General features: G+C 39.5%; 1 protein-coding gene across 1 annotated transcript in view; it reads right to left on the bottom strand.

The window, feature by feature from the left end:
* Positions 1–11,491: 11,491 nt before the first annotated feature.
* Positions 11,492–14,352, bottom strand: part of GEN1 (GEN1 Holliday junction 5' flap endonuclease) — a gene marked incomplete at its 5' end in the record, with an annotated part of 10,562 nt that continues 7,701 nt past the window's right edge. The window contains 3 exons of the mRNA XM_008935752.1: positions 11,492–12,924; positions 13,155–13,298; positions 13,792–13,853. Of these exons, the coding sequence (XP_008934000.1) occupies positions 11,492–12,924; positions 13,155–13,298; positions 13,792–13,853 (1,639 nt within the window). The remainder of the gene's footprint in view (positions 12,925–13,154; positions 13,299–13,791; positions 13,854–14,352) is intronic.

Here is a 14,352-nt window from a genome sequence, read left to right as displayed (position 1 = left end):
CCATGTGTGACAGTGATTTCACAGGGCTTTTTAAAAAACTGGGATAGCACCTAAGGGGTTTTACTCTTGCTTTCCTGCTATTACAACGGGCTTTTATGCCCTCTGCTCTAAATAATTAATTTTGCAGCATGACAAATTTTCCAGAAACTAGGTAACTCTTACAAGAACATCCAATAGCCAGGAAAATTGTTTTATAAGCTCAGTTGTGACTATTTCTAGTCAAGCTGCGCAGCTGAAGCTGGGTGTTTGTGAAGGAAGCTATTTTTCAATTGCCATGATTACACTTCAGCTCAGGCTGTTCCTTTCCATCCACCAAACCTCCTCATCAGTATCTGCTCATTTCTTCCTCCTCCATGTCCTAGCACTGATGTGCAGAATTGCTGCATTCTGCTAATAGAAGCCATGTTTCATCTCAGTGTTAAATGAAGTTACGCTCTGGGCACCGCCTGCAGTTCAGTTTAATAATTATAAACTGGGTCAATAGGCTGGGTTAGAGACAACAGACAAGTGTTAGATTACAGGTTTTATTTAGCTCTTACATATTTCACATTCTGAAAGAAATTGCTGTGTGCTTGCTCAAGTCACCTTTCAAAAGCATGTGGTTAACCCACAGGTGAGGACCATTGATTTTAAACTTCAATCATAAATTTCTTGGCAAGTTTCTGAATGTTTATCTAATCACATTCAATCCCACAAAAGTCAAGTCCATCCTTCAGTCTACTGATGAACATGAATGGCATATTAAGTTTGGTATATTTTTTTCTTTACAATTCCTCTGAATGCTTCCATGAATTTTGCCTAATAAATTAAACTCAGCGTTGTAACAGTCACGTGTATACATCTGAGTAAAATAATTTCCAATTTTTTTTACAGGTAACATTACACATACAGAGGGTTTCAGATTATACTGAAATGGGGAAAGGAGTTAATGTATTTGAGAGCAGAGCCACCATTCAGTGGGACCTGGAAAGGCTGAAGAAAATGATCCAGGAGCAGCCTTGGGAGGTGCAAGGAAAACAAATGCAAACCTCTGTGCTGGGTGGGATAGCCCCACGCAGCAGCACAGGCTCAGGGTGACTGGCCGGGAGGCAGCTTCCCAGAATACCAGGGGCACATGGTGGGTTGACAGACTGGAACAAGTCCAGAGAAGGGTCACCAGGCTAGTCAGGGGCTGGCTAACACGGTGCATGGGGAAAGGCTCAGGGGGCTGGGTCCATCCAGCCTGGAAACAAGAAGATTCAGGGCAGACCTTATCATTGCCTGGAGCTACCTGCTGGGCGAGTGAAAAGAAGAGCAACCAAACTTTGCAGAAGTTCACAGTGGAAGAAAGAGAGGCAACAAACACATCAGATTCCAAGTCTTGCAAGCCTTTGACCTCAATGATGCTTTATAGGTTTCCTGCTGTAGTTGTGGTGATAGAGAAAACTGATATTTTTCCTGCCTGATTAGATTTTTGAACAGTTGTGTTTGCATGAAAAGAACATGGTGCAGAGGTCTGTATTCTCCACCACTGAAGACCTTGCTACCTTTCTTTGCCTCATGACCAGCTTTTATTTTCCACCTCTTCTCAATTTTTCTATCTCTAGCTTGTCCCATCTATAACTAAACACTGTTTCTTTTCCTCTTTTCTCTAGCAATTTTTTTCCTCCCTTCCTCTCTCATCTGTTTGGTTTTCAGTCTCTTTCTCATTCCTTTTTGTGCCCCTTAATATTGACAGTAGAATATGATGCCTTTTTAATACTGCCTGCACATCTAAATCACACATCTCTATTTATCTGCTCATTTGAATGGATAAAACTAATATTAGAAGCAGGCAACATCAAATTATTCCCTTGAAACAGGCTCTTCAGGAAGTCTAAAGCAGAGGTTATTGAACAGTAACAGGAGTTATCATTGTGGTATGTAGTTACAGACAGGGGCTCAGTTAAAGTTGTAACGTTGCACTAAGGCATTTTCTTCAGGCCACTGGTGTTTAGAAATCTCTTATATTATTTTCATTTCTATTTTGAAACACATGATAAAGCAAAAAACCCTAAACTCTTACCAAGAAAACTTATGTATGGGCCAGTAAGTCAAGCTTATGAATTTATTAGGTCAAACAAAGAGAAGGTGAAACAAGGAGAAGGTAAAATGTAGAACTGATGGGAAAAAGGGATTACTAACCAAACTCTTAGCTTGCCTTCACTCTCAGAGCCCCTTTATTTGTATGCTGCTGGCCACCCCATCACTCTGATGAAACACAGACATCTGGTTTGCACCCTGCCTAGGTTCCTGCTTAGTTAATGGTAATTGGGATGTGTAAAATCGGTGCATGCATGAATAAGCAGGTTGGTCTTACAACAGCAGGCATGCACGTCTTGAGGGCAGCTCATCTCGGCTAAAATTCTGCTCTCTTAAGGTCCAGTTTGCTGCAAACCAGGAAGAACAGTAAAGCATTGTCTGCAGAGGTGGCACAATCACACGGACACGAAATCAGGTCACAAACGCCCAGTTTTCAGCCCTGCTACTGGCCTGCTTGATCACAAAGAAATCCCGTCTTCTGCTCCTGCTCCCCCAAATGTCTCCTTTCCTTAGGTACAGACTGTGTCAGGGGAGCATTACCTACCTCTCTGCAGAGACCTTCTGTATGATGCCCACCACAGTGGTCAACTTAAAGCTTGTGACACTGTCCTATGACAACATACTGTCTAAAACGGAGACTGTGTCAGAAAACAAATCTAAATTCTCCAGGTAGTATTGCTTTAAGTCAGCTGAGCCCCCAGAGAAGTGATTTTCTAAAGTAAATACTGGCAAATGGGTAGTAGTAAAAAAAAAAAGGAAAACTTTAATTTCCCTGACATTGACCTGCCCTGTCAGGCTGGGATTCACATTCATCAGTCTCTTGTTCTTATCTGATATCTGACATTCTCTGATGAGTTGAAAACAAAGTAAGGCAGATGGATAGTGCTCTCTTTTGAAGAACAAAACGTACCAGGAACTGAGTTTTCAAGTACATTCATCCTGAAGTTAACTCTTAGATTGAAGGAGCATCTTTTAAAACAGAGGAAGGAAAAAAAACAAAAACCTAAACCCAAACCTCAGAAGGGCTATTGGGGATTCCGTATTAATGTGCATATAAATTAATCTAACATTTACATAGTCTCTGCTACTTTCAATGTTCTTCAGACAATGGCTAATCAATACTCATTACACAGCTTTAAAAAGGCTGAGGATTGCTGGGTGGTGAGCCCCACTCTTCTGGATACAACACACAGCATGAAGGCAGCTCTTTAGCCAGACACCTCCATCCTTGGGAGCTTTCTGAGATCAGACAGGCTGTCTTTTTCCGAGGAACCTAGGAAACCTTGTCTTCTTTTAGAGGAAAAGCTCAGTTTGGAGAAATATCATTTGCTCATGGCACGGGAAGGAATTTCATGTAAGCAATTTTTAACCAGTGAACCCAGCTTAATTTAGGAATCAAGTCTGAGACAACAAAATGAGCCCCTGGCTCACAGACTTGGATTTAACCATTATGATCCAGCAATCAACTGATTATATTAAATTTTAGACAGTCACAAGGGATACAATAGTCCTGCTTCAAATATTGAGCTTTGTTCCTCCTGAGTCCTATGACTCTCTCCTGATTTCAAGGTCAAAGAGTAAACATTAAGAAGATCCCCTATATATCCTAGGTTGGTTACACACTTGGATTTTGCTCACGTATGCCTATGGTGATTTTTCAACCATATTTTTTCTCAAGGCTTCCTCTTCCAGCCCAAAGACAGCTCTCCTACTCAGAGACTTAATTTCTTCTTCTTTTTTAATAACAAAGCAAAAACTTAACTAATGCTTAAGAAATGGTCCCATGGCTGCCACAGTCTTTTCTCAAGCTTGCTAAGTGTCAAAATTCAAACGTCCTGTCGTAAGAAGTTCCATTTCAACAATAAATTCAAACCTACAGAAGAAGTAAATTTTTTTGGCTCAGTGGGCTTTACAGCAGACTCCATATTCCTTTAAAATCTCCCAGGCGGACTTTCTGTAGCTTAAAAGAAACTCTAATAAAAGAAGTTCAAATATATTTTGTCTTGTGTTATATGATGGCGACTCATACTCAGCAACAGAATATTTTCTAGACACAAATTGTGTAGTTATTTCTTTTTGTGTATGTCTTCAGGGTAACTCTTAGAGCTACTTCTGCTCCTGGATCTTCCACCTGGTAAAACTGCATGTAGGTGTCTGGCCGGGGACACAAGCACTGGAGGGAGAAGATCAAAGGCCTATAAATGTGTCAAACTTTCAAATGCAAATCACCTGCCATAACGTTGCTGAGAACAAATCCTTCATTATCACCATTCTGTGAAAGGCTTAAATTAGCCTGAATTGGCTGAAAAGAACAAGAAAAAGAAAGCCATTTATCTTCCTGTGAGTTTTATTACCTTTAGATTTATTTGGCTAATGGTCCAATAGCCCACTAATCAGAATATCTGCATAACAAATTCTTCAAATGATCCATAAATAAAATATGTGATCACATAATGTTGCTACTAAGGTTAAACTGAGATTTGTGACAGTAGGTTATTAAAACAGTCCTTACAATAAGACACACTTTTTAATGGCCAACCTATGAGCTACTGTGATTTATGTACTAACAATTATCAACTGGTTTCTCAGCTTGAATTACATTTAGGGGCACCTTTTAATGTGCACTTTTTAAACTCTGTTTTCCAGATAGCTGCCATACTCATCCTTAATTTAGGCTGTCATTCTTCTGAAAACATAATTTCTTAAAAGTTACTGTGTCTTGATTTTGTTACAACGTTTCAGTATTGTAATAGAATATTTGGTTGATATAATTGGCTAGAAGTGCAAGAGTTTTAAAAGAATCTTTATTCACAAGGGGAAACCCTAACACTGTTTTGTTAAACTAACACTGACAGAGAGATTTTGTTAAGTCAGCTTCATTAGGCTCTGTGAAAGACGATAGAGTCATCAGAAAGCTCTTGGTCGAATGGACAAGGGTTGCCTGAGGGGAGCTGACTGGGGACCCTGAGCTCAGCAAGAATCTTCAGGAGGTGTCCTTGGCTGGGCCTGTCCAGACTCCCCAGAACAGTTTTGGTAACCGTTACTGCACCAGGGACACTTTGTACTTCACTGCCTTTTCTCTGGGTCAAAGTTTCTGTATGGTCTCCCTCTGCAACATTCCTTCCTCCACAGCCACCCGCTTGGGCTGCAGTCTGAAAGGTGTGATCAGTTAAGCACAACATAGGGGTCTATGCTGGGGTCTTTCCTCCAGCAGCAAGTAACAAGCATATGGGAGGGGATACGGGGAAGCTATATACCATGTCACAAGATAACCACAGGGATGCCACATCGCCAGGAACCGACAGCTCTGAAAGCCTCTCCCTGTTCACTGGCACCTCTGAGCATTTCCAGGTCTTGGGCTTCTGTGGTGAAAGTGGCCTTGCAGTTAGAAGACATTTATGATTGTTTATAGTTATTTTTTTTTTCCTGCATCTCTAATTTATGGCCCCCCAGCATATAATGTTTGGGTTTGGTTTTATAATAAGAAAAAACCCACTGAACTACAGTTGTAGGTATTTTACAAAACAAATCTGTTATCACTAAAAAGTTGTTGCAAGATCCACCTCACTTTTATTGGAAGTAATACAACTTTCTTGAATAAAATTTTCAAGCTACTTCAGAGCAAGATCCACATGTCCATTTTGCACAGCTTCTTATTTTCATTCTTCAGCATATTAATGCAGGGAGAGGAATGTCCTCTCTGTAGGACTTCCATGGTCGGCTACAGGTAACAGAACAAGCAAAGGGCTAGTGGCTTTTAAAAAATTATTTATCAAATCTGCTAGGCTGCTACAGGGAAATCAAACAGCTCTTACAGGATAACTTCCAGCCCACCTTCCAAGCCACTAAAACCAAAGACTGCAAGATGGATGGTGCTGGGTAAGTTTTTGGTTTGGTTTGTTTTTTTTTAACTAGAATGAAACTTTGTAGCTGAAAAAAAACCCAACTCAAACAAACAAACAAGAAATAAAAACATTATTGTGAATCCTGTTTTCTTTCTACGTTGTATCTCAGAACCTCTTAACCACGTGATTATAGTAGTATTTTCTTATGGTATTGCCAAACATAATATTAATAATCCAGAACAACAGAATAATATATTTGGTAAGTTTTAATGATTGGCATACCAACAATTGTACCAGTTAGCACTTGACAGTAATACCATCAACTAAATCCAGTATTTCTTTAGAAATCACAAACAAAAATCATGAATCTGCAATTTTTCCCAATTATTTATCTCTCTTGCAAATTCTAAGCAATCTGTGAACAGGAAGATCTGGGATTTTTAGAAAGGTTAACAAAGAAAATCCAGAAAATACAGTGATATCCTCTTTGATGCTGGCGTGTCAGCAGACACCAGAACAAAGGTGTATTTGTGCTTGGAGATGTGTGGCCTCATCCCATCACCTTCACTTGGACTTACTGGAAGAAATACACAGAAATTCCACACATCTCACAATGTTTAAAATAACACGGAGAATGCAAACCATGATCTGAGACCACGCTGTAAAAGCCAGGATCTTCACTTTAAAAAGGAAATAGAGAAGCAGAAGTAGATGTTGGGCTGTACGTGCCTTATTAAAAACTACAGGAGGAGCCAGATATGGGGAGGGCAGCAGTTTGGCACAGGTTTGTACAAAGGCAGAGTTTGAACCGTGTGCCTTGGGCTGTCCCAGGACGTCCTTCCATAAGTTGTAACACCAGTGCTTGGGAATTCAGGATTAATACATGCCCTATTCCACCCCACTGTAGTATCTCCTGCTTCTCTGCCACGTCTCCTAGACTTCTCCATAAAATCAGCAGCACTTTTCTCAGCTCTTTGATAACCCTCATGGCAAAACCTCTGTTACATCCTCATGTCCTCCTCCTGCATCCTCCATCTTTTTAAATCTAGCCCACATCACAGCTTAGGGAAGCCCGTGTGAGTTAGTTGATTGTCATCAGAGTCACTGCCAATTTCTTTCCATTGGAAAGGAATGAAAAGCCATTCTCTCTTCCCTGAGAAATTGATTATCAAAAATTTATATCCCTAAAACCATCAAATTTGGTGGAAATAGATAAAATAAATAAAATATTTATTACAAACTCCTATGGAAAAGACAACCCATATTCCTCTGATCTATCCAACAGAATAAGAGAGGCCTGATTAAGTCTACTAAGCAGTAGTTCTGGTTCCCCACACTCAGGAAATTTTCAGATTTTTATGAACTTGGAAGTCTGTAAGAGACCAGCAGCCAGTACTGCCAAGCAATCTCTATGGAGACCGGATTTACTCACAGTTAAACCACAAAAACAATTTAGGTATAAAAAAAATGGAATTAGTAAGCCTGCCCCAGTGTCACACAGTCACCTAGGAACTGCCAGTTGTCCATTCCTTCAGCAGAATCTTGTACAAAAGACGCTGCTTGTTCCAGCAGTGGCTTCCTGAGAAGTGAATTTAGCTCTCACCAGTGCAAAAGATTCAAAGCAAGTGTCTACTGCACGTCACAGCAGGCTGAGTGACAGAGGCTTAAAGGCTGAAGATGCTCCGAGACCTGACATTCATGTTGGGCTGGAAGGCAGCCTTCATCTGACCTGAAACAAGGCCACAAATTTTGTGGTTTTGCAGCAGATAAAAACCTGGACAATTTTTAGCTTTTGGACTGTCTTGTCTGTCTGTTATGTGGGATCACTGCCAGAGCAGTACTGGGATGATGGGTTGGAGAAAGAAGACAGTGTGTAAGGGTTCATCTAGTAAGTCTGACGACCTATTTACCCAAAGCAGACCACACTCACAGTTCCCCCCCACACCATCTCCTAGAGAACACCCATAATTTGTCACAGATCCACCTTTGTCAAGAACGTTTGGTAGAACAACTAGCTTTCCTTCAAGCTTGGCTGGGAGGATGGAGCTTAAAAAGACATAAACACTAATGTACACTATCTTGGCACTAAAAATATCCCAGGTTAGCTGCTTTTTCTTCATTGTATTTAGTGAGGCAGCTAATTTACTTTAAATATCTATCAGGTAGAGGTAGCTGTTTTCATGGGGCACAAAGGTACTTCCCTTTTCCAGCTCTGCTCAGTCTCTGAAGTCACAAAATCTTTCCAACTCTATCACAGGAAATCAGGGTGGGTGTGGAGACAAGGTTTGGGTTTAAAGAACATTTAAAGTTTGGCATATGATTAACCTTATTAAGTTCAGTACTGACAGCAGCTACAACGCAGGGTATGTGAGCAAAAGAACTGGGTGGAAAGTGGTTCTGTCAGCCATCGAAATTTTTTTTTCTTGAAACAGTTAAAGTGTTTTGTTTCCTGAAGAAAAAAGTGCTAAATCTAGCACGGAGTTTACTGTTCTGTCAGTAGCACTTGGGTTTATAACAACTCCATAATATTCTAACTGTGGTTTCCTTTTATCTGCTGATAGAATATGTCAGGTTTGACACCTTTTTAGACATGAAAAGACAACCTTGTCTCAAGGAACAGCTGCCATCCGTCTCTTCCACCACTATATTTCCAGCTATCTCCCTCGACAGAAGAGCAGAGCCAAGCCTGTGCCAATCCTCAAAGCTAAATAAGCCCCTTCTCAAATGAGGAAATTTCTCTGTTAACTAGTAAAAGATTAACAGAGTACATCAAGTCTATCAATAACATGGAAATTAGTAAATGCAATGAATGTTTTTTTTTCTTTTGTTAGAGCATGTTCACACACGTGAAGTATTTCAGTAATATCTTCCAGTGAAAAAAGTAGCTTGATAGGAGATTTTTAAGTGTGTGTTTGTTTTATTTTTGTTTTGGCTTGTTTTTGGTTTACATAGAATATATACATAGAGAGCCACAAAAAATACAATGTAAACTATTTTATCCTCCATCCTGGTTGATTGCCCATGGACCTGAAACAGTGAGTCACAATTTCAAGGAAGGCCAAATGTTTCCTTTTGATGAGCTATGTTAAATAAATTTGGTACATCTAAGTAGATGTTTAATGTTGTTTATAAGTGGAAATACTTCTGCTGTGACACAGCCATGACACTGTGCTCTGTATCTCTGCAGGGATCACTCAAGCCATAGGGGTAGCAGACCAGGTAACACCAGCAGGTCTCCAGCAGGTAGAGTCGCTCTGCAGAAACACTGACATAAACCTGTAGGAATATTTCTTGCAGAAGAAAGTTATCTGTTATATCCACTCAATTTGTTTAAACAGCACCTTCACACGCGTGAGAGGTTGCAGATCAGTCAGCTTTGGCATGGTAAAACCAATTCTAAATGCAAAAAAAAAAATCTAATCCTTAGACCAAGTAAATTACAGAAAAACAAATCAAAACTCTTCACAAACTGTAATTTCCCTTCCATAACGAATCACTAGTTTAACTCAAGCCACAGTCACGTGCAGTGATACTTGTTTATTTGCTGCACTGAGTGGGTACAGCCTCAATGAGAGAGGGCATCCTACACAGTTGTGTTCCACAACTACTGCTGCTTCTACAGGAGTGGCAGAAAACTTGTACACAATTGAGACACCCTGTAAATGAAAAAAAATGATTTTTTTATGCTTTTCAACCTTGAAATACATTTAAAAAATCAGATTAATTTGTAGGAATAATCAGGAGCATAGTTTTTTTTTCCTCTGTAGTTCTTAGTATCTTATATCTCATTTTTGGTTTCCATCATCTGCAAAACATGCGTTTACAAGAATTCTGGCACAGCGTGCTCAGGGAATCATCCATTAAAGCACCTGCTTCAGCCAGATTCGGAAAACAAACAAACACTCTCCAAAAATGGCTCTTGCCTTCCAATTCTAAAAAAGCCCTGAAACACAGAAACACACACAACTGTGTTGGAAACTGTATGATCTCTCCAACAGAAGAGCACATTCCCCCCCCTGCCCCCAAGAGTGAGGTCATTCACATGATGTTGGCACTTTTATTAATGAAAATTCAATCTCTTGATTCTAACTTTCGGCATCCAAAATCCGCAGCAAAGAAAAAAATCATACATAACCACTAACAATATTTTGCCACAAAAAATGGTCTGATCTCTCACTTACAGACCACTGCATAATGAATCTCTTCATTCTTCTAGCCACCCTCTCACATTTGCTGGGTGGTTAAGAGTCTCCAGAGGAGAGCAATCACCTTCAAAACTGAAAATGAGTTTCCAATATTTTGGATATTATTTTTCCTCTTTTCCATAATACATCTCTCATTTGGAATATGAACTATAAACAAACTTTTTCCATGAGTCCACAGAAAAAAAAATAAGAAACTTCCATTCTGGCTAAATAGAAATTGTATCACCTATAGAAGACTACCTACTTCTTCCTTAAGCAAATCTGGAATTAAGCTTCCTAACTTTTAAAGCCTTAGCCTCTATGAAGAAAGAGGTGACATTTCCACTAAGATATGGATATTCTAAATTTCTATTGTGAACATTGTGTCTTGGTAAGAGTGGCCTTCCTTCTAGCTGGTCTCTAGAAAAGGCTATGATTTTTTTTGTAGGAACAGAAATTGCTTCTGTATTAAAGAGGCAGGAAGAACATCTTCAAAAACACAACTGTATTATGCTCTTTTGAAACCAAATGTCCATATATTATTCAAAGAATCTCAATATAATTGTTAGATTTTAATTTTCTGTAACTTAACTATAATTCCATTATAAGTAGATGTGAGTGTTAAATGGGATTTCATATCTTCTTTAAGAAAAAAATGGCCCAAACTATAAATGTTTGATTAAAATGGCCATCAAATTTCTTTATATATTACACATGACAGTTACAAAACCAAAATATTCTCACATGGCTTATTCCATTCTTTGGAAGATGCACACACTCAAAGAACAGTTTGTCATAGGGCAGAGCAGATATAAATTTAACCACCTGGGATGGCACATCTGCTGCATGTCTCTGTCTGCTGTGTCTGAGATAACAAACACAACCAGCACCCCAGGATTTGAAGACTCATTTTAAAACTAGCAAAATTCAGTCACTGGAGCAGAATGGGAAATTTTAGTTAGAAAGAACTGTATCACTTTGTCTTATTAAGAATATCCCACAGCAGTGCAGGCACTATTTTAATAAGTGGTTTTATAAGCAGAATGACTAAATCTTCTTTAAGACAAAATCCTCATAACTGGCTGGGGGAAAAAAAAACAAAACAAAACAAAACAAAAAAAACCTTTCTTCCATTAATAGGCTCCCTTGTATCCTATATCTTGATGCTTGTGTATTGGTCCAGAGTAACTGGCACTTGCCTATAATCAGCTATTTGGTCCTTGTGCTAACATTTAGGTTTCAAACTTGAGCACCAGTATGGAGTGTTCCACAGCACTTTGTGTTCATCAAAACTGCATCCACTTAAAAGTGGTAGAGCATACCACAGAAACTCTGAGGAAGAACTCTGTAAGAGCTGAAGGTTCCGAGGTAATTGTTATCATGATCTGTTTTATGGAGACCCTAATTGGTTTTGATTCTTCCTTTCAGTCTTTCAGACAAGGGCAGGGGACTGTCTGCCCACGCACAGGTCAGAACAGGACTTTCAGCCTGCTGTGAGGGATCAGAACCCGACCTCTCAAATGGCTGCTCTGGACTTTGGGAACAATTAACTTCCCCTACAGAGGATGGTTTTGAAGATACTTGCAATGAGAAAGTATTACCAGCCTTTTTAAAACTGGCCTTTTTCTCCTCTTTAATTACAAGGGCTGAGTCACTGTTTGTTCTTTTGCTAGTAACAACATTACTCCTTTTCTTTGTAACAGTGTTTTTAAACTGACCAGGGTTCAGCGGTCTTTTCTGTTGCTCATAAATCAGATTTCTATGCGTGTTGCCATCGTCGCTGTCTTCACTAGAAGAACATATGTTCTGACACACACTCTTTTTAAAAGAAGTCTGAGCAGAAGCTTTTTTAATGTGACATCCAGTTACACCTGCTGGCTTTTGAAACACTGGAAGCCTTTCACATCTGGGATGCAGCATCTCTGTTGTTTGCCCACTGAGGGATAGAGTCAAATTGCTTATACTGCTGTCTGTTTGCATCACTTCAGCCAGGCCTTCAGCTTTTTTGCATTGATCTTGATGTATCTGTACACTGGACTCCCTTGTGTAATTTTCTGATAGCACATTTTTGCTTTCCTGCATCACTCTATTTAAGTGACTTGAGGAAGAAATGTAATCTTTCTCAGGATTCAATGTTTGTTTAAAACATTTCGAAGGCTCCAGTTGCATCATATCTTCAGACAACAGAGGCTTTGATGGAATGGGAGTCTTCTTAAGTATTCGCTCACTTAAAGACCACTTCTGAAGTTGTCCCACAGCATCATCTGAAACCAAACTGTCTGCACTATTGGAGTGATGTTGATTAGGCTGCTTGGCACCAGAACATTCTGAGCCATTCCTTACTGTCCCATGAGCAAGTGGATGCAACTGTCTTATAGACGCAGTTAAACCAGCTGCTGGATGTTGGCTGTCAGGCCCTCGGGCCAGTGAAGTGCTGGAGAAGTTTCCTTCCCAAACAACACTGCCCAGTTGTAGGTCAGCTGTTAAAGAGGAAGAGGATGATATTCCTGAAGTTTTAGGAAACTGTGCTGGCAATACAGATGAATCAGCCAATGTGCTCTGTAAGAGTGAGTAAGATGATGCAGCCAGAGGAAGAGCAGCTGCTGGTGTTGGCGTTTCACCAGTTGTCATGCAGGAAGCTGAAGCTAACACTAGATTTTTTGATTCAGTACTTCTCTGGTGCATCTGATCTTCCGGGGAAGTTTTTGTATCTGACACCATGTCTTGCACAGGAAGAATTCCACATCTAGTCTTTACATTCAATTGAGACAGAAGATCACTAACTTCATCACAAACATGTAATAATTCCTCTTCTTTTGGTCTGCCTTTCCTGCCTGAAGAAAATAAAAAAGGGCATCTCAGAATGGTATATTAACCACAGTTCAGACTTCCTAGTGGTGAAGTATAAAATAAGATAAAAGCACAGTCCCTGCAAGATATCATGCCCTACCCTTGAGAAAAAAACATGATAGGGCTCAACTGTGGGAGAAATGTTTTTTTCTTTTGCTCCTTATATTCTGGCAAGACCCAGAAGTTCGTAAGAAATAAAAACTTTTGGACTTACTTTTCTGTTTCTTCTTCAGAACTTCTGACTTTTCCATTTGATAAAGGGCAACAATATCAGGATAAGCAGACTGAAATAAAGACTCCTCTTCTACTGTGACTACGAACAACTCCGCAGGCTCATCTTCTGCATCAACATAATGCTCTAAAACAGTTAATGAATGTACATTATATATCCACGCACATCAAAGTGGGGAATAAGAAAACACAGAACAAAAGATTTGAGTACAAAGAAGGTATGTGAAAAGGCCGGTAGTACAACATATTGAGATTTAGCTACAAGTCAAGTCTTCCTTTCTTTCTTTCAGCCTCCTGGTATAAATGGGCACACTGAAGGCACAAGTCTGTCAGCACAGATAAATTTGTAGCTAGTAAACCTTCACAGTTTTGGGTACATAGTGAATTAAGAGAGGAAATACAGAGCCCAGCCCTTATTAATACATGCCAAAACCAGTACCTGAAGACAGTGTTCAGGGTATGTGAAATTTGATGTACACTTTCTGTTGTTTCCATAGAACAGCTTCCTGTCTCACCCACATTTCATTGCCCCAATGCTGGCAAACTCTTCTCTTGAAAGCATGCTTTTTTCTTTTTCTGTGAACTGTTTTGTTCTGTATGTACAGAGAAATCAGACCAACCTGGTTTTTGCCACTCAACCTCAAAACAAGGAATTCCATTTTTAACACGTGTCTTGACTATCCTGTAAGAACAAAAAAAGAAACCAAATAAATGACTGCTTAGACAGGAAATGAAAAATATGTCATCTAAAAATATTTCAATACTCTAGTCTGTAATGATTCAGAGGAAAAATATTCTTGTAACAGTGAAATTCATATCCCTTTTTAAAAATACACTACATATTAGTGCAAGTTATACAGTAAATGGAAACATTTTTTCTTTTTTTTTTAAATGACACAGCTCAGGGGAGCACAAGAAGAAATCAGAAAGTGATTCTGTACCAGACAACCATAACGTGGGCTCCTATGAACATCAGTTTGATATCTGCAGCTAATGCCACAGAAGAGGTGGCTGCCATAGACAGAAATTTTCTGACTGACCAGACAAGGTCATTTGTATCTTTTGCATGAGAGCATGATGGAAGATGAAACAAACTGAGCAGAGACAGTCAGTCTTTATGAGATTTTTCTCGAAGCACTACCTACAGCCTGGTTTAATAGGTTCTGTGTGTGAAGAGGGTC

Source organism: Merops nubicus, unplaced genomic scaffold (assembly GCF_000691845.1).
Source record: "Merops nubicus isolate BGI_N331 unplaced genomic scaffold, ASM69184v1 scaffold14092, whole genome shotgun sequence".
In the NCBI taxonomy this organism is placed as follows: domain Eukaryota; kingdom Metazoa; phylum Chordata; class Aves; order Coraciiformes; family Meropidae; genus Merops; species Merops nubicus.
The sequence above is the reverse complement of the archived record's forward strand: the minus strand, read 5'-3'. Positions and strand labels throughout refer to the sequence as shown.